At 52.3% G+C, this 27450-nt stretch overlaps 1 protein-coding gene across 8 annotated transcripts in view; it reads right to left on the reverse strand.

Moving 5' to 3' along the window:
• PFKFB3 (6-phosphofructo-2-kinase/fructose-2,6-biphosphatase 3) overlaps window positions 1-27450 on the reverse strand; it is a 73193-nt gene that overhangs the window by 17193 nt on the left and 28550 nt on the right. For 5 of the 8 annotated variants that reach the window (XR_008376203.1, XM_053572445.1, XM_053572444.1 and 2 more), the window contains exon 2: window positions 672-797. Coding sequence is in view for 7 of the 8 variants with exons in the window: in XM_053572445.1 (XP_053428420.1) it covers window positions 672-797 (126 nt within the window). In the remaining variant the exon portion in view is untranslated. Of the gene's footprint in view, window positions 1-671; window positions 798-6465; window positions 6831-7525; window positions 8287-27450 lie in introns of those variants that run through there. The other 3 variants (XM_053572449.1, XM_053572447.1, XM_053572451.1) reach the window with 3 other exon arrangements.

A 27450-nucleotide genomic window follows, 5' to 3' on the forward strand; every position in this document is an offset into this window, starting at 1 on the left:
CTCCCAGGCCAGGCCACACTGCCCAGACCTGTCCTCAACCCCAATCTCAGGACATCACAGACCAGAAACCAAGACTCTGGGAATGGGGGCAGCCTGGGTCTGGTGAGAACAGGTACAACCCTTTCCACCCACAGATGAGAAAGCAAGTGGGGTCCCACGCCCTCTGCCAGGTCTCAGACAGCTGTTCTCCCACAAGCACAGTGGCCGGGCCAGGGAACCACGTGCCAGAGTTCCCAGCACTGCTCTGGGCACAGGGGCAACAGCAAGAATACAATCTAGTCCCTGTGGTCAAGACATGCCCCACTCTGTAGGGAAGACAGGCAGAGATACACAGGCAGGTCACTTGTCACTACAGAGATGTCACACCTGAGAACCGCAGAAATCTAAAGGAAAAGACTCCCCATCTGAGGTGGCCAAAGAAAGCTTCAGAAGTTGGGCAAGATTTAGGGAAGGGAGTGGTAAACAGATATGGTGGGGGGGGAGGGGTGGCCGACAGAAAAGGCAAGTAATGGACGGAGTGTGGCAGGGACCTGGCTGGATGGGAGGTGGCCTTGGACCGCCATGAAGGGGTGGCCCCACCCAGGGCCGTCCTGATGTGAGAACCAGGAATGCAACACTGGGGGACAGCAGCTCTTGGAGTGGGGCTGCCCCAGGCTCAGGGCCCGCCTCACCTTTTGTGGGGACGCCGATCCAGTTGAGGTAGCGAGTCAGCTTCTTGGAGATGTAGGTCTTGCCCCGGGCAGGGAGCCCCACCATGACAATCACCGTGGGGGAGTTGGTCAGCTTCGGCCCACAGGCTGGGAAGAGCAGCGGAGAAGGGCGTCACCCACCCAGCAGCCAAAGGCCAGGGACAGAGTCCCGGTCCAACAACAAACCAGAAGGATTTCACCAAAGTTTGTATTTCATTCCTCACCCAAAGCCCTTGACACTTTATCCCCCAATGGAAGCACAGCCCCTAGGATCACAGCCTTCCTCTCACACCTTGTCCCCAATGTCACTATCAAATTAAATTTGGCTAAGAGTCCCAGCCCCAAATTTCTAGCCTGATACCAGGGGCCCAAACTAGCAGTCTGGTTGCTGATGCCACAGTAGAAGGTGCTCACTCCTGGGGGGGTAAAGGGGGGGATTAAGCACAGGAGGGTGAGATCAACACAGTGGGGGGGGGGGAGTTTAGCACAGGGTGGTAAGATTAACATTGGGGGGGGTTAGCAGTTAGCACAGGTGGCTGAAGTCAACATGAGGGGGGAATTTAACATGGGTGTGAGGTTAACACGGGGGAGTTTAGCGTAGGGGAGGGGAGGTTAACACGGTAGGGGAAAGTTTAGCACAGGGGGATCAGGTTAACATGGGTGGGGGTTGGGGGGAGGGTGGTTAGCACGTGGGATGAGGTTAACATGGGATGGGTGAGGTTAACATGCTTAGCACAGGTGGGTGAAGTTAACATGGGGGGTTAACAGAGAGGCATCAGGTTAACATGGGTGTGGGGGCTAGCACAGGGGTTGAGGTCCAAACACAACCCATAGGCCGAGGGGCACCGGCTGGGACTTGGTGGGGTGTGGATGGCCCCCCTAAAATATATATATTTATATTTAAAGGCTATTTTAAAAAGTAAGAGTTTATCAAATAAAAGCAGATCAGGGACCCAGAATGCTACCCCCATACACACACCCAGGAAACCCAGAGACGCTTTCTCCCACAGGCTCCCTCCTGACCTCCACTTCTAAAGGACTGTCCCCCACCCCTGAGAATCTCAGCAAGACAAAACGCCAGGGAGTGGGTTTGTCAGGAAGCAGCCAAAGCAGCCCATTCTGACACTGAAGGCCCAGCACTTCCTTTGGCTACCGCCTGGCTCCTGACTCTCTCCCAGGTAACTCTGAAGTCCTAGTGACATAGCTCATGAGCAGGGGCCACCTGCTAGTTCCTGCCAGGCAGCCCAGCTGCCCTTGCCACTGGCAGGCACAGCCCACTGGGGAAGGTCTAAAGCCCTACCACAGGGCTGGGCAGAGGCTACCCTCAGACAGAGACTCTGATACACGGTAAGCCCGGGGGTGGGGGCAGGGGAGAGTCATTCCCCCATAGAGAGGCCCGTCCTTAGGCCAGACAGCCCAGCAGGATCTCAAACTGATGTCAGTGTCCAAACACCACCCTGCAATTCCACACCTGCCTCCCAGGCCTGGAGCCTGGGGGTGGTGGAAGCAGGTGCAACACACAGGGCCCTTGTGTCTTTGTTAACATTAGCGGACCACTGTGACCTCAGCCAGAAGAGTGAGCAGGAGGAGGAGGAGGGGGAGGGGATGCTAGGAACTGCCACCAGGGAGTCAGAGACTCCAGGAGTGCTAAAAGCCCTGGCTGGCATTCCTTCCAGTGCTTCTGGGACAAACAGGTTCCTCAAAAACAGCTGCCCAGGGTGAGTTGAGGTGATGAGCACCAAAAACCAGGCACCAAGGGGCCTCTGGATGTCCCCAGGGCAGGACATCCTGGCAGGTGCAGTTGACACATCAGAAAAGTGGCAGCACCCACTGAAGGCTCCTCATTTGTGCTTGGAAACAATTTCCACCCACAGACCTTTCCCTCAGGCCAATGCCCACCACCCACTGTACTAGGCAGACCCCCACCCCGCGGCTCCTAAGAGCACGCAGACACACAGACATGGACACACACACAGCTGTGCACACGCACGCCACGCTGCTGCTGGAACCAGGCCAAGCAGGCAGGGGCAGGGGCTGACTGAATTATCACAGCGGGGATTATGTCTATCTGCTAATAGCAGGAACAAATCTCCTGTGGTAGCAGACACTTCAGAAGGGAAAAAACAAAAACAATAAAGACACAGCAGAGTAAACACCCTGGATCAAAAGTTCAAGCTGAATTTCAAACCCAAATAAACCGCCACTCCCTTCCCCTGCACACTAGGTTTGGAGGCTGTGGCATGTGGGATGAGAGTCTCCATTGAGGAACCCCATGCTTTTGACAAAATCTTGGGGTCTTATTCTCTCTCACCCTCACCCCTTTTCCAGATAGCAATCTCAAGTTTTTTCCTCCGCAACCCCCAGTCCCTTCTTGCCTTCTTAATGGTTCCTTTTACTATCAAAAGAGACACACCCCTACGTCTGTTTTCACCACCCTCCTCGGACCCCTGCTAATAGCGCTGTGATTAGGAAGAGAGGTGCTAAGTTTAACACAAGATTTTCCAAGTAGCACACGTGTGTCTCACTTCATTTCACTGAAATGTTTAATATTTTAACTTCTTTTTCACACACATTAAGTTTTAAAACTCAGGTGTATTTAGACGTCAGATTTAGGTGCCAAGTTAAATAGGCCTAACTGGGTCCACAAGTGCCCTGTGTTAACAGGGAAGGAAGCAATTGTTTGAGGCCTACCTGCCTCAACAGTCTAAGCCCCCACACTGCAGTCTGGAGGTTAGGGGTCCAGCTGAAACAGTCATCCTGGTCAAGGCCATGGTCACTTGAGTGAGCACTCAAAGAAAGTCACCAAGTTCCGGGAGCTGAGCCTCAACTCTGCAATGCTGTTATGCTCACTCACTCACCTACTCAGGGGACATATACACTGGGTGTGTGTGAGAGGGAGGATACTCGGATGAACTAGGGTCAGCGTTGCTGAGCAACACCTCCCAGCTAAGACCCAGCTGTGCACAAGCCAGGAGCACCCTGCTATCAGCGGACAGTGCAAATTGGCCACCTGCCTATTCCTTGTAGATGAAATGGAAGGCGGGCTAGAGGGCATGTCAGCCACAGATCTGTCACAGGGAGGCTGGCACCCCTGGACTCCACCTCCTGTTCTCCTCCCTGGATTAAGGTACAAACCTCTCTGACAGCCTGCAACACACAGACAGATGCAGGCACTAGACAGTGGTCTGCTCCCCCTACTGATGCCCGCAATGCGTCCCTGCAATGTAAACCACTGGGAAGACACTTTGCTGTGGGTCCCACACCTCCTGCGAGCTTCCTCCTACCCAGAGACTATGTGAGAGGCTAATGTCAAAAGATGTTATGTCAGTTCTACTCTTTTCTACAAGTAGGGGAGTTATGCTTCAATTACACATTCAAGAGGAAAAACTGGAAGAGGCTATTTATAACAGATAGCCTTTCTTGGTCCACAGCACTATCTCCTACTACTGCTTAAGAGAACGGACGTTGTGTCTGTCCATCCCCAGTAACCACCTGGACCTGCTCCCACCAGACCAGGGCAAATTCAAAGCTGCACAGAACACCTGCTTTGACCCTGCAATTTTACACAACCACTCTAAGGAGGTTTCTTGGAGAACAGGCTTCATGTGCCTGACCCTGGGGAGACCAGGATGCAGGCAAAACCAGCAAGGAAGGAGATTCAGGACACATGGCTGTCTACTGGACACAAACTCTCCCGATGTCCTGAGAGCAGCCCTCTCACAGTCTGCTGGGGTAACACTACATGCCAGCATGGAAGTGAGCCTGCCTTCAAGAGGTGTGCAGAATGCAGGTAACCCAGCACCTCTTTCAGAAGCTCTTCTGCACTACTCCAGGGTCACCGTCTTCTGGTCTCTTTGCAGGACACTCAACTAATGTCTCAGTATGATCTCACCTCGGACTAATCTGACACCTCATGAATAGCCTTCCCAACCCTGTGTGGTCTCAGCCAACACTGGGGACTGGGTATTGTAGTGATCCAGTCACAATCTTGGGAGGCAATGCAACAGCTCCATGGTGACAGAGGAAGGGCCCAGAGCCAGGCAAACAGTTCAAAGGCTGGCCTCACTACTTCCTGGGGCAATTCTGACTTGGTGTGAGGCTCCCATACAGTTTTTATTGGTTTTTTTCCCCAGAATCTCCCCCTAAATGATTCTAATGTGCAGCCGTGGCTGAAAAATCACAGCTATAAACTGTAAGAGCACCAAGGATCCGGTAGGATTTCTCTTGAATATCCACCCACCAGTCTTCTTCATATTAGAATACTATCTGGGATGTAACCCCTGCCCAGATGAAAATCTCCTTGGCAGTGTTTGAGTATAACAAGGACCTTTCTTCAGATGAGACATCCTGCAGTGACATCTAAATCCTAAGCAAAGACAGTACTGGTAATTTGTCTCATTCCACCATATTTTAGGGGGGGGGAAAGTCTGGTTCTTTAAAAGTCTTTCTTCCTGCTGTGAGGACAACCCCCTCCCTCCATGGCTGAAGGCAAGTCTTAACAACTACCAAGTCCCAGGCATTGTTGCTGGGACCCATCAATGTCATTGAGCAGACAGGAAAGTACCCTACTTTACAGACAAGGAAACTGAGGCTCTGAGCAGACAGGTAACTCACTCAACTAAGTAGGGACTGGAACACAGAGGCCCTCGGTTTTCAGTAATGACAGAGAGAGAGGACAGCCAGCTCTTGTATGCCAAAAACTCCCTTTTTATCTATTCTGCTGATGACAAATTCAATAGGTCCCCCCTAGTTATAGATGCATTTGAAGAAAGCTGCAGGTTGGGTGAAAAACATTTACTACCACCATGGTACAGCAGCAGGGCACCATTCCCGCGCTGAGCAGGGAAGTGTGCAACTCACCAGCCTCCCGCTGCTTCTTGCTGTGTCACTGCTCTTTGTCTATGAATATAATGCTGACCCCCAACAAGTATACCACTTAGAAAGCTGACAGGTTTAGGAGAAAGAAAACCCATCCAATCTTCCAAGTGCCATTAAAGAAGGGAGGGGAGTCTCAGAAAGATGCCAAGAAAGAAACATCCTCTTTCCCCACCCTAGGAAAAGACAACTGTGACTATTTAAACTGAGAAGACACGGCCAATTGAGACAAGGACATGTGATCCCGGCTGCAGATATTTTTACAAAAAGGAATGTGTCCCAGACTACACCCCAGACTCATACACAGGGATTCCAGGAGTGGGCAAAACCAGAGACCAAATCCATCAGCTTTAGCCCCCATGCACACACACACACACCCCGCCCCCACCAGCTCTGAATGGCTTGGACAGCACTCATAGGCAAATCTCTCAGGCAGGTGGGGTCTGGCCGTGGGTATCCCAAGCCTGGGGGAAGGACACCTGGCTGCACATGTCCCTCAGAATCACTACTAGCTAATGCCACCAACCTCAATGCCATCAGACACTCAGGACTCGCTTCCCAGAGTTGTTCCTCCGGGGACACGCGTGCAAGCTCACATACAATCACATACACCATGTCTGTCTATAGGACCAACCTATGTTTGTGTGATCAGCCACAGATTACAAAGTGCACTATAATTATGGTTACAAAGTGCAATAATGTTTGTTTTATACCAAAGTCAAAAAGGGGGTAAGGGGTTGTTTCTTGGGGGGTTGTTTAACCCCCCTCCCTGGGGGGTTAAAGAGTTGCATTTCACCCCGCGCACAGATTTAACACAAAGACTAGCAGCTGGCCTGGCTTAGTAAGCACAACAGGAAGGGCCGGGAACGAAGCAACCTGCCAAACCCCAGCCCCGGGCTACCTCGCCAAAAGGGGTCTCCCAGCGCTCAGGTTCAGCGGAGAGGACCTGCTGGTGTCCCGCCCAGGGCGCACAGCATCGCCTGCGCCCCCACTGCAGCGCACCCCTCCCGCAGGTCTTGGGGGAGGCCAGTGATTCAGATCCGCTGTCAGTCCCCGCGGGCGCCGTCCTGAGAAACGTGTCATTGGAGAAGCCTTGCCTGCCTCCCGGCGCGTAGGTGTCCTCAGATGACACCACACCAGGAGGTTTGCACCTGGATCCCATGGTTAACTTTCAGGCTATGTCCTAGCCAAGACAAAAGCCCACCCGGGAGCTAGCTGCCCTCCCTGGGCCGATGGGCGTCCGGAGGGGAGGAGTCGCCTTCCTGGGCTTCCACCCCAGAGTTTGGGGGCAACCAGCGGAGCAGGGCGGGGAGGAGAACTGCAGCTGATTCCAGCACCCGAGAGGGTGTGCGCCTCGGGCGCGCAAAACGCCTCCAGCCGTGCAGCCACCAACCCACCTACTCTCCCCAAAACCGGAGGCAAAGGTTTAGCTTCACGTGGCTTTCCTGACGCCCCAGAGAGGGACATATGTATCTAGAGAGAGAGGAGATAGAACCAGGGAGAGAGGAAATACATGGGAGTCAGAGAAAAGAGAAAACGTAGTGAAGTAGACAGAAGATGGAAACCGACAGAAAGTGGGCAGAGAGGGAGACGCAAGTACAGACGTGGATGCAGGGGGTCCCGGAACTTCAGCCGGGGCGCAGGGGGGCCGAGGCGCGGCCGGGGCGGGGCCGGGGCGGGGCCGAGGCGGGGCGGACGGGCCCTCCCAGCCTCCGCGAGCGCTGGCGCCGCTTCCGGGCCGGCGGGGCAGCCGCGGCGCCCGGGCCACAGCGCCCCCACTGCCCGGCTCGGGAGACGCAGCCCGCGCCGCCGCCGCCGCCGCCGCCGCGGTCCCCGCCCCGCCGGCAGGACCCGCACGGGCGCGCCTCCCGCAGCGGGGCGTCGGCACAAAGCGGCCCCACACAATGGCCCGGCCCTGCACGCGGCGCAGCCTGCATCCCGGCCCGCGCGGCGGCACTCACATCTGGGAAGCGAGGGCCGGTGGTCCACGGGTACCCAGATCTTCTGCACCCGGCTCTGAGTCAGCTCCAGGGGCATCTTCGCGGCTGCGCCAGCGGCCCACCTGCCCGGCCCACCAGGTCCCGACGCGGAGTGGAGTGCGGCCGCCAACCCCCGGAACAAAGGCGAGGAGGGGTGTGTGCGCCGGCGCGCGGCTCGGGGAAGCCTGGGGCCGGGGCTGGGACACGCGTCCCCCGGGCACTCCGCGCTGGCAGTGAGGGACGCGGGGCTGCGGGGCTGCACGGCCGGCTCGTGTGCAGCGGAAAGCCGTGGGATGCTTGGGCGCAGTGACAGCGCGCTCCGCCGCCGGTACTCTCGCACGCCTCTCTCCAGCTCTGCTTGGAAGCCCGGCGCGCCGCCTGCTTTTTAAGAGTGGGGCCGGCAGGGTGGCCCGCGTCACCGGGGGCGGGCGCATTCCGCGGGCCCCGGCGCCCTTTCACGTGGGGCGGGGGTGAGCCGGCCCGGCGGCCTACGGCGCCCCCTGCGGGCCGCGGATAACAGCGCGCTTCCTTTCTGCAGCCCGGCCCGGGGCCTCCGCGACGCCCGGCCGAGGCCGCGGTCCTCGCTCGCACCATCCCCGCCTCCCGTCATCCCCTAAGGGCGCCGGGCTCAGCTTCCTGGATAATTCCACTGCCTCAGCCCATTTGTGCCGGGAGGCGAGTGACAGTGCTACGCCGTCCAGCGTGGTCCGTGGACCCTGCAGCCAACCCCCCAACTTTTTAAAATGCATGGTACTGATTTAGCCCCTTCTGGAAGTGGGGTCCAAACCCTGCATTCCTCACGCGCTCAGAGCAGGCGTGGCCCAGGGGGAGGACCCGAGCCACAGCTGCTCCCGGACACCCGTGAGCCGTCGCTCGCCACGACCCGGCCCCTGGCGTGGAGGGGGCTTTCCTGGTCGGTGGACCTCGGCCCGCCCATGTTCCTGAATCCCTTAGCAACCTGGGCTGTGCAGAGCTCTGCTCCCCTCATCCACCCTTAGCCGTGGGACCGTGGGAGGCGCGCTGTGCTGGGCGAGAACAGGGGACAGAAAGCCCAGGAGAGAGGCGCTAGACTGAGAAGAGAACAAGGCTGGGGGTGCAGCTGGCATCTTGGTTTCCCACTCACCGTGCACACCATAAATGTGCCTCTGTCTCTCTGAGTGAATAAAACTAGATTCAGTTCCGACCTGCAGTTCATTTCTGCCTATAAGCCCCCAACGTAACTACTGGGGGGCGGCACTTGATCATACCACCCCGCCCCAAATTCATGCCGTGGGTACTACACGCGCTGCGGCTTTCCCAGCCGCGTGGTGTGCCGCGCCCTCTCTCCTCGTCCGCTCCGCGAGGTGCCCCGGGTGGGGCAGGGGCCCGACACCCGCGAGCTTTCAGACAGGGAAGCGCTCCCGGGCCTGGCAGGGGCACTTGCTCGGCGCCCGGCTGCGCTGCAGCTGGAGGCACCAAGGCGGCGCTCGCGGAACCCACACGGCGGCGGCGGGCTCTGAGCCGCGTCAGCCACACGTCGCTCACGTCCCTCATGCTCCGCAGGGAGGGCGCCCGCGCCAGGCGGCGGCCAAGGCTGCTCGCGCGCCGCCCAGGGGCCACCTGGCCGGGCCCCCGGGTCCGCCCCGCCCGGCGCTCCCTCAGACAGCTTTGCTGACGGTCTGGTTTCGGCGCTCGGGCAGCTGTTCGGAAACCCGAAGCATTGCATTTGGACTTGTTTTTCTGCACTTGGAGCATATGCCAGAGGTGACACGCTAGATCGCCCAAAGGAGAGTCCCACTACACTCCTGAAATAAGAGTCGACTGGGCCAAAGAGGAAAACAGCAGCCAGCGAGCGCCCGTCCCAAGCCTGGGAAGAGTTTCCACCCCCCAAATGCTCCCGGGGGTGGGGCGTGGGGGTGCTGCAGCCCCTGCCAGTGGAGGGAGCGGCTGCGGCTACCCGGGAACGGCGGGCCTCCCGCGAGCCTGCTGCTCGCCCACCGGAGATTTTGCACATACCTGCAGCCAGGCAAGCAGACCAGGCGGCATTCTTCTACCCTCCCTCTGAGGTTGCAAACACCAAGTTGGTTTCAAGTGGGCGGGGGCTGCACTGGCAGAAGCACACCTTTATTTAATCTCGGACCTGGGTAACACATCTGATGAGGGCCGGCTCTCTGGACGCCAGGCAGCTGACGCCCCAGAGACACAGCCGAGCACCGGCACTTTTCCTGGGAGTGGAGAGCAAAGACTGCTTTTCCCTGGTTGCCTCCTGCACCCCATAAGCAGCAGGTGCAGAGAAATTAAACTCAGTCCCACTCCTGCTTTGGGGTCCAAGTGCAAACTGGCAGTGCCTGGTGACAAGGATGGATTTGCCCTGAAATTTTTGTTTTGTCTTCATGTCAGGCTAGAATTCCTGTAGCGTTTACAACCCTGGGGAAATTAGGGTAGAGTCCCCATAGTAAATAAAATTGCCCCATCACACAAAATCGTTCATGTACAACCCAACTGCCAACTGTATTCCAAGAACATGTCAGTTCAGGGCTGACTGGTTTAGACATCCTGGGAACTTTTCCCCTAGTTCTGCTAATGGCCCCATCTGCACCACAAAAGTTACCTTCCCAGTCTTCACTGACTCCCCTCTCCCGAAGCTAGATCTCATGAATGCAGTTCTTTGGAAAACACTGCCAAGAATGGGCACATCCCCTTCACAGGGTGACATCCCCACAGTGCTAGGGCAGGTGGATGGTTTCCCTCAAGTTCTGAGTAAGGGTCAGGGCCAATATCCTATTACCTGGAGAAGGAAATGTCAAGACTACCCTCTTGATTTATAGGATAGGAGTAAAGGGACTTAGAGAGGTCATGGACTAGGTCAGAGGTCAAGGAAGAAAGCCAATTAGGAACAAGGTTTGCTTCTGTGGGGCTTTTTCCTCCACTTGACACAGACAGCAGGCCCACAAGGGACCCATGACAGGCCTCCCCAACCCCAGGGGAAACCTGACCTAGACAGGTTTCCATTGAGACTATCTCAGAACAACTGAGCCTTCAGAAGGAGAGAGAAGAGAAAGAACTTCACTGTGTAGAGTAGGAGACCAGCACCAGGAAAGTTATTTAAAATGATCCTCTAGGGCGGCGCCTGTGGCTCAGTGAGTAGGGCGCTGGTATATGGCCCCATATACCCAGGGTGGCAGGTTCAAACCCAGCACCGGCCAAACTGCAACAAAAAAATAGCCAGGCATTGTGGCAGGCGCCTGTAGTCCCAGCTGCTCAGGAGGCTGAGGCAAGAGAATCACGTAAGCCCAGGAGTTGGAGGTTGCTGTGAGCCATGTGACGTATGGCACTCTACCGAGGGCAATACAGTGAGACTCTGTCTCTACAAAAAAAAAATCCTCTAACAACTGTGAAGACACTACAAGCACTTGGTGGCAGCTCACAGAGGGGCATCACATCACTGAGCCCTGCCCAGCCACAGGGACAGGGCTGCAGGAATGATTTTTCTCTGGAACCTTATTTGTTCCCTCTCCCCAACACCTGCCAATGTCATCCAACTCTCACCAGCACCCCAAATACTGCTGTAGCAACCACAACACGCAAGCCCATTTCTGTGGTCCTGTGCCAGCTGTAGCCAGATTTAAACTCTAAACCATGCCAGGACCTCCCTCCTCCCCAGGGAGAGAGATTGGTGACAAGCTGTGGCAAGCCGTGAGCAATCACAAAGTGCTAATTAGACTAAAAGTGTCATCATTTGCTCCTGTGAAAAGTCTCAGAGAAGTGAGACATCAAGAAAAACATGGAACCAAACCCTCCCATCACCATCCGACCAAAGATGGGCAGAAGGCAACATTTTTTTAAATAAAATATGTACAGGTGCGGTGGCTCACGCCTGTAATCCCAACACTCTGAGAGGCCAAGGCAGGCAGATCACCTGAGCTCACAAATTAGAGACCAGCCTGACCCAAAGCGAGACCCCCGTCTCTAAAAAATAGCCAGGCATTACATTGGGTGCCTGTAGTCCCAGCTATTTGGGAGGCTGAGGCAAGAGAATCACTTGAGCCCAAGACTTTGAGGTTGCTGTGAGCTATGACATCATGGCACTCTACCGGGAACAACAAACTGAGACTCTGTCTTGGAAAAAAATAAAATAGTAAATAAAATATATGTAGCTTGTACGTGTATGGGAGCAGAAACTGTGATCTACACGATGGAACCTCGGGGGCTCGAAAAAACAATTCATAACCTGCAAAGAGGTGTCTTTAGTAGCTTTATTCACAATTACCAAAACACAGAAGCAAGCAAGAGGCAACTGGATGACCCTCAGTGCACCGAGGCGATAGAACATGATTGGCACCAAAGGGAAATTAGCCACCAAGCATAAAAAGGCACGGAGGAAGCATAATGCATGTCACCAAGTGCAAGGCACCAATCTGAAGAGTCTACATCCTGTAGGACTCCAACTACCTGACATTCCGGAAATCGTAGGGAAAAAAATCAGGGGTTGGGGGAGTAAGGGATAAACTGGCAGAGCTCGACGTTTAGGGCTGTGACGCTGATCTGGGTGATAATGTAATGATGGCTGCATGTCATTATACGTTTGTCCAGACCCAGAAAAATCTGAGCCCTGGTGGCAACTGTGGACTCTGAGTGGTGACAACACATCTAGGTAGGTTCATCAGTCACCACCTGATGGAGATGTGGATGGTGGGGGCTGGGCATATGTGAGGGGGGAGGGATAGAGGGCTACTCTGCACCTTCCCCACAATTTTGCTGTGAACCAAAAACTGCTCTAAAAAGTAAGGCTTTAAAAAAATTAGTAATTTTCTACAAATATCACATGATTTTTTTCCTCCAGTCTAGCGGACTTCAGTGTCTCATCCAGGCAGTATAAAGAGGGTCCACTGTAGCCACCGCCTGGCTCTGAGTGAAAGTGAACAACTCACACCTTTCCTCTGCCCAGTCCTGTCGCTCCACCTCAGGGGCCTTTTCTTTTTCTTAAGGACACCCCTGAGCTCAAGACCAGGTTCCTGAAGCTGCCCCCTGATGCTTCACATCCAGAATCACACAGGTACCAGTTATGGGAGGATTTTATACTCTCGTCAGCCTCCTCTCCCAATAACATGAGCAGTTGTGTTACAAAACTTTTTGTATCATGGCTTCAAAATACCTGGTGCTTATTAAAAATCAGGCATACTGGGCGGCGCCTGTGGTTCAGTGGGTAAGGCGCCAGCCCCATATACCAAGGGTGGCAGGTTCAAACCTAGCCCCGGCCAAACTGCAACAAAAAAATAGCCAGGCATTGTGGCGGGTGCCTCTAGTCCCAGCTACTCGGGAGGCTGAGGCAAGAGAATCGCCTAAACCCAAGGAGTTGGAGGCTGCTGTAAACTGTGACGCCACGGCTCTCTACTGAGGGTTAATAGGTGAGACTCTGTCTCAAAAAAAAAAAAAATCAGGCATACTCTAGCTAGCAGCGCTGTGCCCCTGTCAACCTGCCAGCTGGACATTTGGTACAGCCGCATTAGATGCAGCCACTGGAGGAAGCTGGATGAAAGCTTCACGGGACTCCGTGTACTATTTTGCAACTTCTTGTGAGTTCATAGTTATTTCAAAATAAAACATTTTTTAAAAATCACTTACAGCTCAGCTTTCTCAAATGCTGGGAAAAAATGCATAAATGCACAGATTCAGCCTTGGAAGCAGGAGGGGGGTTGGCAGAAAGGCAGTCAAGAGCTTGCGGCGATTTGCTGTGCTGGCAACACCTGTGTGTCTTGCAAATGACACACAGACGCAAACCGAATTCGCACTAATCCTGCAGCCAGCTGCACAAAAACTGAATCAAGCTCCAGCTGTATTTTCTCTTGGGAGGGTGTGTATTTCTTGGTTTTGTACAGATTTCAGGGAGAATATGTATGAGTTTGTAAGTCTTGAGTCACCAATTTGCATGCTCAGATGCAGTCAGGACTATGGGCAGAGCCTGTCTTTCCCTGAGGTGGAAAGTGGCTGAAAGCAGGTGACTACCTAAGAAGCGCACTGTCTCGATAACATGAGCCAGCCTGTCCACGTTTGTGTGGTGCCCAGAGGTTATCAGATGCTCACAGGCAGGACCTGTGTCTCAGACACGACAAGGAAGAAGCTGCAGGTGGAATCTCAATGACCTTGGGTCCCACCAGGGAAGAGAACGAGATGATGGAATAGCTGTCATCATACCATCCCGACAAGCCTCATGCCATTATAAAGAAGTAGCCCCCGTGTCCAAGAGCTTGTCATTGAGGACCACAGAAGAAAATGTTCCTGTATTAGAATAGAAGCAGGGACCTGAAAGGGCGGTGTTGGGTAAGGTGAGAATATGCCTAATGCAGGCTCAGGGTTAGCCCACATCAGGATGTTGTCTGCATGTAACTGGGAGCAGATCATTTGGAAATTTCATGTCCATCTCGTTGTTCTTTGCTTTTTCCTGCTGAGTCCGGGACACACGAACCAAAAGCCAAGATCTCTCAATCATTTGAACATGCAACAAGTAATCACTGAACAACCCAATGCAACAGCTCCATGGTGACAGAGGAAGGGCCCAGAGCCAGGCCAACAGTTCAAAGGCTGGCCTCACCACTTCCTGGGTTGTTCCAGGATCTATCAAGTCACACAATTTCTGGGCCTTGCAGAAGTAAGAATTCGCTTTTGTCACTCAGCGCCTGTAGCTCAGCGGCTAGGGCGCTGGCCACATACACCAAGGCTGGTGGGTTCGAACCCGGTCCGGGCCTGCCAAACAATAATGACAACTGCAACAACAACAAAATAGCCAGGTGTTGTGGCAGGAGCCTATAGTCCCAGCTACTTAGGAGGCTGAGGCAAGAGAATTGCTTAAGCCCAAGAGTTGGAGGTTGCTATAAGCTGTACCGCACAGCACTCTACTGAGGGCAACATAGTAAGACTCTCTCCCCCCACCCCCCCAAAAAAGAAGAATATGCTTTTGGATTTCACTGTGTTTCCCCGACACACACACACTGACCTTTTTCCTTAGAGTTGACAAAACTGAGGCCCAAAATAGAAAATAAATTGCCTTGGCTGGGCGCCTGTGGCTCAAGCGGCTAAGGCGCCAGCCACATACACCTGAGCTGGGGGTATGAATCCAGCCCGGGCCCACCAAACAAAAATGATGGCTGCAACCAAAAAATAGCCAGGCATTGTGACAGGTGCCTGTAGTCCCAGCTACTTGGGAGGTGGAGGCAGGAGAATCACTTGAGCCCAGGAGTTGAAGGTTGCTGTGAGCTGTGATGCCAGGGCACTCTATCCAGGGTGACAGCTTGATGCTCTGTCTCAAAAAAAAAAAATAAAAATAAAAAATAAATATAATAAAAAAAAAGAAAAGAAATTGCCTGTAGTCACACAGCTGATAAGCTGAAAAATAAAATACAAGATCTTCAGCTGGCCTGGTATTCTTTCAAGTTTCTCCAGATTAAATCACTTTGCAACTACAATGTCTAATCCCCTTCCCAATGATAATACTAACAACAAAATCTGAGGTCGAAGTGTTTTAGGTGGTGTTCGCTGAGTTACATAGTATTCACTTATAATGTGTGAATAATAATCATCTAAAGAAACCATCACAAGATTAATAACTAAAAACTTACAAATGGCCCTACAATGTGAAGTGTTATAACACGGATAACAGACGGCCTCTCAGAGACACTCACACACCTACAAGCTTCAGCGATCACACCTGGGAGCCTCCTGGGACACACAAGAGAGGCACACGGCCAACTCCAGCGAGGTCACCCTTAACCAACAGTAAAAGTGGTATGAAATGAAACTGAATTAGCACTTAAAAAGAAAAAAGTAGTGGAGGCGGCCTTGGGCTTTTTGCACACTTTTCAAAGATTTTAAGATGTGCTAATTTATTTGCCAAGCAAAGGAGAAGTAAAAAGAAACATATGTGTCACTTGTGTCACTTTGCAATAGGGATGTTCTGAGAGACTCGGCGTTAGGCGATTTCATAATTGTGAGCAGCACAGAGGCACTTACACAAGCCTGGACAGCACAGCTACGGGCTTCTAGGCCACTCCCGGGCCAGCGACCTGGGACCGGGGCAGCTTGCCACTGCACTGAGCACTGTGGGCAACTGTAACACAGTGGCAAGTATGTGAGTGTGGAAACACCTAAACTTAGAAAAGGGACAGTAAAAACGCAGTCGGTGCGCCTGTACAGGGCACTCACGGCGAACTGAGGCACAGGCTGGAAGCTGCTCTGGATGCGTCACTGAGTGGCAAGTGAATGTGAAGGCCCAGGACACTCCTGTACACTGCTGTGGACTTTGTAAACACTGTCCACATGGGACAGTACACTAAATGTATTTTCAGTACACTAAATGTATTTTTCAAATAGAGTAAATTGGCCAGGTGCAGTGACTCACATCTGTATTCCCAGCATTAGTGGGGGCCGAGGCAGGTGGATTGCTTGATATCAGTAGTTCGAGACCAGCCTGAGCAAGAATGAGATCCCGTCTCTAGGAAAAATAGAAAAACTACTAGCTGGGAATTGTGGCAGGTGCCTGTAGTCCTAGGTACTTGGGAGGCTGAGGCAGAGGGATCTCTTGAGCCCAAGAGTCTGAGAGTGCTGCCAACTATGATGATGCCACAGCACTCTACCCAGAGTGAGAGAGACTCTGTCTCAAAGAAATAAATAAAATAAGATACAATAAAATAAGATACTATGACATTATGACAGCTACATCAATAGGCTCCATTATAATCTTATGGGACCCCATATTCTATACAGGGTCTGTCATTAACTAAGATGTCATGTGGCAGACGACGGTATTCTTGTATCTCCATCTTTACCCAAATTATTAGATAAATCACATGGCTTTTGCTAAGGAAAGCATTTTTACAGAATGGCTGGGTCCTGCTGGTGTCTGGCAGGATGACATTTTCGTGAGCTCAAGGCATCTCCATTCAGACTCCAGCAGAACTTTAAATTTCGTAGCTGTAAAAAGAAACAGGTGAAACTAATTTCAGTAATAGCTTTCACTTAACGTAATGTATCCCAAATATTGTCATTTCAACATATTGTGAGTATCCCAGGATCTTATGCTCCATTTTCGATATTTCATCCTTGAAGGATGAGAGGGAGCCAGTCACCCAGGGAGATACCTGGGACAAAGACCCCAAGGTGGGACCACTGGGGCACACAGCACAGGTCAGGATGGGCTAACACAGGCAGTGTCCTGAAAACCAGTGGAAAGACAGGCTTGGCCCCTGAGAAAGTCAGGATGTGCTGGCGGGCACAGAGGAGGATGTGCAAGGGAACGAAGCAGTCACCAGGGCAAGGACTTTCTAGCATGCACAGGTGTCCACCCCGAGCACCTGGAACTGTGCCGTAGACACAGCAGGTGCTGGCTGAATACTGCTTGGCTGAGTGAGAACGTGTTGGGAGAGCGTGGCCTCTGGTCGCTGTTAAGAGCTGGATACAGACGGGCAGTGATTTGGGGACCTGGACATAGCCACAAGGCCAAGAGCCACCGGTCTGGGGTGTCAGAAAGAGAAGAAAAGCAGAGCTCCCAAGCCTCACCCCGCCCCGCACTGACTTTCTCTTCTGCCCTCTCTCCCAAATGGTGTTCATCCCTCCTTATGAAATGAAAAGAGGAGGGTGAGCCAGAGGCTTCATTCTGGAAAATTCCTGTCAGAGGCTGGAAAACCAGAGGTGGAGCTAGGGTGGAGAAGAGGAGGGTGTCAGCACCCGTGACCACTGCAGGACATGGTGGGGGCCTGGAGGAAAGAACCCCTCTGCCGGGGACACGCAGAGTGGAAAACCCACCCAGAACCTGACCTGTCAGGTTACCCGGGCTCTGCCAGAGTGGCCAGTACAGGGACTCAGGCTCTCCCCTCTCTGCCTCACCATGCACAGCGGCCTCCAGTGACCATCTGCTTCCTCCTCCTGGGGGGCTCTCAGGTGAGCCCCCATTTTCCTACTCTGACTGCAGCTGTGCTCCCGGAGATGCACCAAGCTGTATACCACTCTCTTAGGAGTTTGGCTGGTGACTCGGTCTCCCCAGGCTCAACGCTCTGGGTGCACCTGCCAACATCCTGCTTCTCAAGAGCAAAGTCCAAGGATAAGACAAGACCCCGGACCACGGTGGCCCCACGGTCAGATGCCCAGGAGACTTGGCCGAGGGGCCGGCCAGCTCTCTCCTGAACAGCTCTGTCTTGCTCCTTTTCATGGCAAGCCATGGAAATAAGCCCTAGAACACAAGTGGCTTTGTTTCTTGCTAGACACGGTCTCAGTGACAATACTCTGAGATCCAAGTACAAGGAGAGATTGAAGAAAAACCCAGATGTGCAGTGAGGGCCAAGTGAACTGATAGAAGCACTCGGGGGGACAGACCCATTCCAGGGTAGGGGACACATGGCCACCAGTCATCCCGGAGCAGCCCCGTGCTCCTGTCTAAGGGTCTTCTAAGGCCCTGACGACAATTTCTCCCAAACATAAACACAGAAGCCTTTGCCACAGGCCGTGTCACATCTCCTCCCCAAGGCAAAGACGCTCCAGAGTATGGACTGCACCTAGGGGATAAGTTAGGTGGCCACTGCAACCCCCGTGGGTGGTGTCTAGGCCAGCTCCCTACCAAACTGACACTTGTGACTTCTCACTTCCAGAAGAGCCTTCCTGGGACCTTACGTGGCCTCCTGGCTCACGCCGTGTGCTCCATCCTCAGCGCGCTGCACACTGGAAACACTGGAAGGCATTGCTTTCCCTGAGCCAAACCCTCCTCCCGATATTCCTCCTTATTCGCATTCTGTCGCTGGACACAGAGTGAGCTGTGCCCCTGCCAGCAGCAGTGCTCCACCCTCGGACATGTGTGAGCAGCTGTCCTGTCACTAAAACACACATCCTTTAGGCTAAGGAGCCCCACCTTGGGCTTTAGAGGAGCAGAAACATAGTTTATACATGGCCGCAGTAAAAGGACTGTGCAGTCCTCTAAGGGTCAACACCTAAGGTAAACGCTGAAACAAGCCTCTACTGAAAAAGCGATTCCAGGGAGCCTCTGGCTGGTCATGGACATCCAACCACGATGGGCAGGCGCATCTGGTTTCCAAAGCTTACCCAGAGGGACTGGGAGGGCAGAGGAGAAACAGTGTGGTGTGAGGTGGGGACATGGCCCAGACCCTGCCTGACCTTGTCCACGCCTACTCTGGGCCTTGTTCCCTTATCTGCCACTGAGCTGTCTCTAAGCATCTCCTCTAAGTCCCCGGTGGCAAAGACCAATGGTCCCTGCTGTTCTCAGTGAAATACAAATAGAAACTTGATAGTAATTACTAGATCACGAAACTTAGCAACAGGGACAGCTATTCACCTTTGAATCATCTGCCCAGTGTGGGACACAGAGGTGTTCAATAAGGGCAATGTCTGCTTTTGCATGGTTCAGGTAGGCGACATCCAAGTACTGACTCCGCCTCGGGTTGGTGGGAACGCAGGGCTCTGAGGTGCACAGGCAGCCACCTGCTGTGAGTCCTCTCGGAGCCAGGGTGCTGGCAGCCTGTCTGCCTCCAGAAGCCTTATTAGAACTGGGCGGAAGTGAGCAAAAGAGCTCTCAGAAAAACTGCAAACTATTCAATCAACCCATAGATGGGCATTTTTTCTAACTGTCCAGGCCCACCCCAGTGGGTGATTCAGACATCTGAAGATACATCCTCTGGCCACGGCAGGTCTGTGGTGTGGTATCTACCCCTTGGCTCCCTCCACAGTCAGTGACATCCCCCACCTCACACACAAGGGAGTGGGGATAGTCAGCCTCAAACCAACTGAGGCTCCTAGCCCAGAACTGGGGAGAACAGAAACTGGAACCAGATCACGTTCTGCTGGGGACAGGAGGGGACAGGCTCTGTGTCACAACTCCAGCACCCGTGATTCCGGTGCTCACAGTGGACCCACATCAGGCCGAGACCCAGACCTGGCAACCTGCCCTGCTCTGTTCCCCTCATCCTTCCTCCCTCTCCAAGTGGAAAACATTCTAAAAATAGAGCTGAATCAAGCCAAAAACTAAATAAACAAAATGCAGGTTTTGGACAGTGATGCCAACTGCATGTTAAGAAACCGGCCCCAGCTGGGCTGACTCAGCGAGGAGTATCCACATCAGAGGATGGGACGGAGAGACCCCATCCTGGTCAGCTCTCCATTACTCCTTTTAAAGTGGATGTTATCAGAAGCATACACCTCCAGAGAAAGACACTGGGGTGTCCCAGCCACCCAGAAACCATCCCTGTGGGGAACAGCTGGCGAGTTCGGCCTGCAACAGAGAACGAGGCGTCGAGAGAACCGACAGGGACCTGTTCATGCACCTGCGATGTGCAGGCAGGGGCCTGGCGGCCTGTTGCTCCACAAACAGAAGCCGGAGGTACATGGAGACACCGTCCTCCAACAGTGGACAAGAAGCGCCAGAGAGATAGCAAACGCCTGCCCCATCACGATTCCTTACGCCCACCCATCAAGAACTCCTGAGGGGAGCACTCATCACCAGCTGTAAATCAAACCAGCCGGCCTCTGCCTGCCCTGCACTCGAAAGATCCTGTGATGCTGGGGGCCTGACCCTCGCCCCACTCTGCATCCCACTGACTCTGTGACTTTTTATGAGACACTTGCCTGCACTTCAAGTTTGGGATGATCTTGGGGCTTCTTTTCTGTTTTAAAGTCTTTGAGAGCTGCTATATGCAGTGAATCTGGGTATACAAATCTGGTGACCTAGCACTTAGTCACACACTGACCAACCTGGGTAGTCCAGGGGCCAGGAGCCTTGGACTGGGTGAGATGTTCCTTTGATAAGACCCCCAAGCAGTGCCTGCGGCAGGATTCACAAAGCATAATATGGTTTCACACCCCAACTAGAAATACTTCCATTTCGATTTCCATTTTTTAAATCAATAAATGTATTTTTAACAAGTATATATTTCAACATTTTTCCTATGGCAGCTTTGGTGTCTGACCATTACACAGCTTGAAATTGATTTGATCTTTTTTGTTTTTGAGACAGAGTCTCACTCTGTCACCCTGGATAGAGTCCTGTGACATCATCATAGCTCACAGCAACTCAACCTCTTAGGCTAAATCCATCTTTCTGCCTCAACCTACCAAGTAGCTGGGACTACAGGCTCCTGGCACCAAGCCCAGCTAGTTTTTCTAATTTGGGTAGATACAGGGTCTTGCTCTTGCTCAGGCTGGTCTCCAACTCCTAAGCTTAAGCAATCCTCCCACCTCGGCCTCCCAGAGTACTACAATTAGAAGCATGAGCCACCACACCCAGCCTGATTTAATCTTACTTAGTCTTTTGTGTATACCCACAATCAATCACTGTGTAAAGACACCTATAATACCAGCCCTTTGGAAGGCCAGGAGGATTGCTCGAAGCCAGGAGTTCCAGATTCCAGATAAACCCGGCAACATAGTGAGACCCTGTCTCTACAAACATTTTTTTTAAAAAATAAGCTGGACATGGTGGAGGATACCTGTAGTCCCAGCTACTCAAGAGGCTGAGGTGGAAGATCACTTGAGCCCAAGAGCTCAAGGCTGCAGTGAGCTCTGATCACATCACTGCACTCCAGCCTGGGGGCCAGAATGAGACCTCATCACTAATATAAATATAATAAAGACAGGAAGCACCAGAAACACTGATGGTGGAAGACAGGTTAATGAGAAGATGTTGAGGACATGTCAAAATAGACCTAAGAGCGTACTGCAAGGGATTCCCACTGGCCAAAGCTGAGCAACAAAATAAACTATGATAACCGATTATAACCCAGAGGAACATCAGGCCCAGGAATCCATTCAAATGTAGATAAAATGAAGGAAGGAACGCAGGAGATGGGGAAGCTTCTCCTTAAAGCAGAAAGCCGATGCGTAAATGGAGAAGGACAGCGTCATCTGTGGGTCACTGCTGGGTGATCATACAGGAAGAACTGTCTCACACATGTGTCACCAAGTGGTGAAAGTCTGACGAGAGACAAGGTATCTGCAGGGCCACAAAATCCTCACTAACCAGGAAGGGGAAACAGTTATCTTACAGAAGAGAAAGCTGGCAGCTTCCATCCTGAGGCAAGAAACAGGCAAGAGTGAGCCCCATCAGCCACAAGGGCCCATCACTGCTTCTAAAGTATTCCTGCCAAACTCAGAACCTGAATCTAAGCACAAAGGCAACAGACTGACCCAAATTGAGGGACATTCTAAAATACAAGCAGCCTGAATCTCCTATGTACACAGCTGTGTTCACAGCAGCAGCATTCACAACAACAGACAGGCAGACGCCCTCCAGCGTCCCTCCACAGATGAAGGATAAGCCAAGTGTGGAGTATAAAGTTGACGAAATACTATTCAGCCTTAAAAAGTAATGCGGCCCTGCTGCTGCTACGATAGGGACGAGCCTAAGAGAAGTAAGCCAGACACAGAAAGACAAACCTTGCAGGTCCTCCTCAGATGAGGTCCCTGGAGTAGTCAGATTCATACAGACAGAAAGAATGGTGGCTGCCACGGCCGGAGAGGGAGGATGGGGAGCTGTTACGGGGTTTAGAGTTTCAGTTTTACAGCTGAGGAAGTCCTGTAGATCCAAGGCACAAGATGAACATACTCAGCACTACTGAACTGTACACTGAAAAATGATTAAGAGGGTAAATGGTATGTGGTTTTTTGGTTTGGTTTTTTTTTTTTTGCCTTTTTGGCTGGGGCTGGGTTTGAATCCGCCACCTCTGACATATGGGGCCGGTGCCCTTCTCCTCTGAGCCACAGGCACCACCCAATGTTATGTGTTTTTAACACAATTAAAGTGTTTTGCTTTTTAAAAAAAAAATCAGTGCAATGCGGCGCCTGTGGCTCAAGGAGTAGGGCGCTGGTCCCATATGCTGGAGGTGGCGGGTTCAAACCCAGCCCCGGCCAAAAAAAAAAAAAAAAAAAAAATCAGTGCCCCCAAATAGATAATAGTGCCTATACTCTTCAAAAATGCCACAGCCATGAGAAGCAGGAAAGGGTGAGAACTATTCTAGATAAAGGGAACTGACCTCTCAGCAACTTTCAAGCCTAGATTAAGCCCTGGGTCACTCAAAATGTTATCTCTCTTGCTAACGATAGATAACACTAGTGAGGCCGAGCACAGCGGCTCACACCTGTCATCTCAGCACTCTGTGAGCCCAAGGCAGATGGATTGCTTGAGCTTGGAGACCAGCCTGAGCAAGAGCAAAACCCAGTCTCTACTAAAAATAGAAAAACTGGCCGGGCACTGTGGATGCCTGTAGTTCCAGCTACTCTCGAGGCTAAGGCAGGAAGATCTCTTGAACCCAGGAGTTTGAGGTTGCTGTGAGCTATGATGATGCCACCGCATTCTATCCAAGGTGACAGAGTGAGACTCTATTAATTAATTAATTAATCTAGTGGGAAACTTGGGAAGATTTAGGTAAGGTCTGTACATTCGATAATAGAATGGTATCAGTGTTGATTTCCTGATCCTTGTTTGAGGACATACTCCGAAATATTTAGGGACAAAGAGGTGTCATGTCTGCATCTAACTCTCAAAAGTTCAGGGGGAAAAAAATGTGTATTTTTGTCTTTCCACACAAAGACATATATATATATAAATACATTCTCCCTCTTTCTCTCCGTATGTAGATGACACAGAGATATTATCTATAGGTAGGTTGATGGACAGATGGACAGACAGGACAAGAGACAGCTATCTAAGCAGAGATGGAGTGAGAGAAAGAGAGAAAAGGTAAACCAATGGAATAAAACATGAGCACTTGCAGAATCTCGGTGAAGGTGCAAAGGGAAGGCTTTGCACTATTTTTGCAACTTTTCTGTAAGTCTGAAATTATTTCAAAATGAGAAACTAAACCTCAAAAATGTTAAAGTTCATGCAGAGCATAAAATGGTAATAATTCTGCACGTCCACCAGAAAGGTCCTACTTTAGATCTGAAAGTGGTACACATACATCTGATTGAAATACTTAGGAATTTTGAACGAATGATGAATCAAGACATTGCTGACATTTCAAAAACCAGTGCTTAAAGATAAGAACAAACACATCGGATGTGACTTTCCATCTGCTGGCAACTAAAGGCAGGTGCCCCAGGTGAAACTGGTCCTCTGTGGAGAAGCGGCCACCTGCAGCTTCTCCCACCCCATCACGGACCACGCATTACATGGCCCGATGCCAGATGCTACTGGTGATCAGACAAAGCAGGAAAGGACAGAGGTGCGAGCTAGCCTTTCGACTTCTGAAACAACTCTCCAGAAGCCCAGGTCGCCATTCACGTCCATCTCACTGGCCAGATTTAGTCATGGGGCCACACACCCCTGCACATGATGGGGGGCAAATGCCCAGGAATCCCCTTGCCACTGGGAGAATGCTAGCGGCCTGCTGTGGTGTCCTTTTCCTGTGACACAATTTTCAATAAACACTTTTTGAAACATAGTCTTTTACTATAAACAGAGTGAGACAAGGTATGCTTTGCAGACAAAACCAATGATGCTTATAGATTCACTCCCCGACCCACATCTGCCACACCATTGCTGCAGTTATCTGTCAACAGTTCATGCTTCCCGGGAGCACAGAAGTAAGTCACAGAGCACGTGTTAATCAGAGCACAGGAAGGTGGAGACGCCCCCACCCCCACCCCCTTACACAGAGAGGCCGTTCCCAGTGCAGCTGCACCACTCCCCTCTTCTCCTGGGCTGATTTGACTTTATTTAGCTGGTGGGGAGAGGCAGAGCCCCAATTTCAGAGAAAGTTGTTTTCCATCCCATCCCACTTCCCTCTGTGGGGCACTTGTCAGGATGTGGCCATGGGCTCAGTTCCTTTCCGCTAAGCCCCTTTGGTCTTGTGTCCTATTACAGCCCAAAGCATCCCCAACTGATGATCAGATATAGATAGATATATAGATATTAAAATTTCAATATGAACTTTATAATCAGAATGTAAACAATATAATCAAGAACAAAGCAGTTTACTTCAGATCATCTCCCTGTCATGCTACAAAAAACAACACAGCCAAGCACCTTGCATTCGGGCCTGGCCACAGCTCTGAGAGCCAGAGAGGTCACCTGGGGCTCTGCTGGAACTGCCCAAGAATACCGTCAGGGACTCCCACTCTCCCGACTTGGTGGACTTACATGGCGGGAAAGGGCCTGGAGTTCTTTAATGCTGGCAGAGGGAGGGATACTGCTCTAGGGCGAGCAGGTAAGGTTCCAAGCCCCACAGGGAGGTGTGGCTGGGCCCCTGGGTGGACTGCTGGTCCACCACACGGAGCATGGTTGAGAGCCTGGTGGAGCCACCTGGAGGCCTGGACTCCCTCTGCCACCGCCATGTGCCCTCAATGGCCTGCTTGTATGGCCTGTTCTCCCCATCCTCGTCAAAACTTGTTTTCAGAAAGGGATCCAATCCCCCTGACATTGGCATCACCTTGTAAGTGGATTACTGAGGGCACTCACAGTTCCTTCTATCAACCTGCCCAAGCAAGGCAGGGATAAAAGGTGAGAACTGGAAGTCCTTGTGGCTGAGAGGGATATGTCTCCAGGTCACAGGAAACCCTCTGGCCACGATCTGGTCACCTGAGCTCTTCTCCCTCTGGCATCCTCATGGGAAGCACAAACTTGGCCTCCAGCTATTTAAATCAGTGTTTCTGTGTCTGGGTCTCAATATATTGAGGTCCAAGCCAATTTGGAGGAGATTCATATGAGAGGAGAAAAAGAACGGAGCTGGTTACTAAACCTGACCATGGTCAAGATCAGTGGTCTCCAGGTATCCACCTGTGATCCACCCTCCCCGACCAGGAAATCAGCATTATTGGGATGGGGCTCAGGTGGTGCAACTTTTAAGAGCTTTTCCAGTGACGCTCCTGTCAGACCCCACCGCCACCTGCTCTGGTGCCAGCCCTGCCAAGCTCCAGACTGGCTGTTCTGCCTGACAACGAAGATTTTGTCCCTTGCTAAGAAGTGAGGACAGGTGCACAGGGAGCAATTAATAAACAAAACGGCAGTGGAGTCTGGATGTTCTGGAGAGAATTTAGAGTCCAGAGGAAGCCATCTGCTGAAGCTGGCATTCCTGGCCTGTCTGCGGCCTTCCTACCCACATGGCTTCTGACAAGCAACTTAGCAGCTTTGAGAGAGTTTGTGTTTGTTTTGTTTTTGCAAATGAAGAATTGAGTTGATCTTGTGAAGGAAGGCTGGATAAGTTCTCAGGATACTAAACCACTAGGTAGTTTCCAGACAAAATTCCCGGCAGCCAGAGCCCCTGGAAGTCCCCTGGGAGGGACAGGTGTGGCCCAGAGGACTCAGTCTCCTAGGGACGTACGAGCGTGCATGGGGACATCTGTGCACTGTGCTCTCAAAGTCCAGGCCCTGCTGGGCTCATCACGGTCACTTTCTGAGCCAGAGGCAACAGTGGGCCCATGGGGACTTACAGCCGGTCTGGCTGTGAAGCAAGAGGGGCCCTGGGGAGCCGCAAAAGGCATTGCACTGTCTGGCCAAGGCGCAGCCCTCTGCCCTCCTAGCCCTGGCCCCAGACTCTGGACTGGACAGCAAACCTGACCCACACTTGGATGCTGTCCAGCTGAGGCATAGGCAGCCCCCCAGCACCACAACCCAGGCCCTGGTGTGTCACAAGCTTAGAGGAGGGACGGGGCCCAGGGCCACCTACATTGCCCAGCCAGCACTGTGACTCTAGCCCACCAGCTCGACACCCAGTGCTTGCTTCGCCAGTCACTTTGCACTTGCTAGCCAATCCCAGTGCCCTGGTGTGGAGACCTGGCCTGGGAAAACCTGGGGAAGGCAGGGAAAGGGGTCACCCGTGACTTGGGAAGCTCCTGCTTCTCCCAGAGGACACAGCTGCTGCACACCAGGCCTCACGCTGGCCCAGCCTCGGCTACCAGAGCGACTGACCTCAGGTGATTCCAATTCCATTCCTTCCATCCTCCTCCCCCAGCACCACCCTTGACACTTGCTGCCACACTGGGGCTCGGGGGGTGGGAAACAAGAGGGAGTGGAAGAGGAAGAGCATCGGGAGAGACGGAGGAGTGTCTGCCCAGGCCGAGGCAACTGGAAATCCCCGGGGACCACAGCCCGACTCTTATCGTTTTTGTTTTATTGTAGCAGAACATACATGATGTAAATTTCACCATTTTAGCCATTTTTAAGCATTCGGTTCAGCGGCATTATGCAACCATCACCATATCCTTCCCCAGAACATTTTCATCTTCCCCGAAAGAAACAAACCTCTGGTTCCCACCCCCGGCCCTGGCAACCCCCATCCTGCTTTCCGTCCCCTTGGGTCTGACTGTAGTAAGCTCACACAAGTGGAGTCATGTAGTATTTGTCTGGCTTATTTCACTCAGCCGATGTCCCCGAGGTCCATCCACGCCACGCCACGCGGCAGACTGCACATCCTCTTCAAGGCGGTGTAACACGCCTGTACCACATTTTGCTGATCCATTCATCCTTCAAGGGGCACTGGGGTGCTCGCGCCTCTCGGCTGCTGTGAGTTGTGCAGCTGTGAACATGGCTGTGCAGACATCTGTCCTAGTTTCTGTCTTCACTTCCCAACTCTCTTCTTTTAGAGTGTCAGTATCAGCCTTTGCCGTGTGATCACAGAGGAAAACATTCCGCAATTCTGTCATTGCCCAGAGAGCAGATACCCAGAGCGGCACATCTTAGTTAAGGATCATTACAAGTAAAGCAATCAGAATACAAAATCGTGTACGTTGTGTGATCAACTATTTTAAAAACCAGGGCAGTGCTTGTGGCTCAAATGAGGAGGGCACTGGCTCCATATACCGGAGGTGGTGGGTTCAAACCCAGCTGCAGCCAAAAGAAAAAAAAAAAGCACAAAAACCAGAAGGAAATGGCAACGTTAACGATGGCTATTTCTGATAGGGAAGGATGGATTTCTTTATATTTTCCTGTCTACCTACCA

The sequence above is a fragment of the Nycticebus coucang genome, chromosome 20 (assembly GCF_027406575.1).
Source record: "Nycticebus coucang isolate mNycCou1 chromosome 20, mNycCou1.pri, whole genome shotgun sequence".
NCBI lineage: Eukaryota > Metazoa > Chordata > Mammalia > Primates > Lorisidae > Nycticebus > Nycticebus coucang.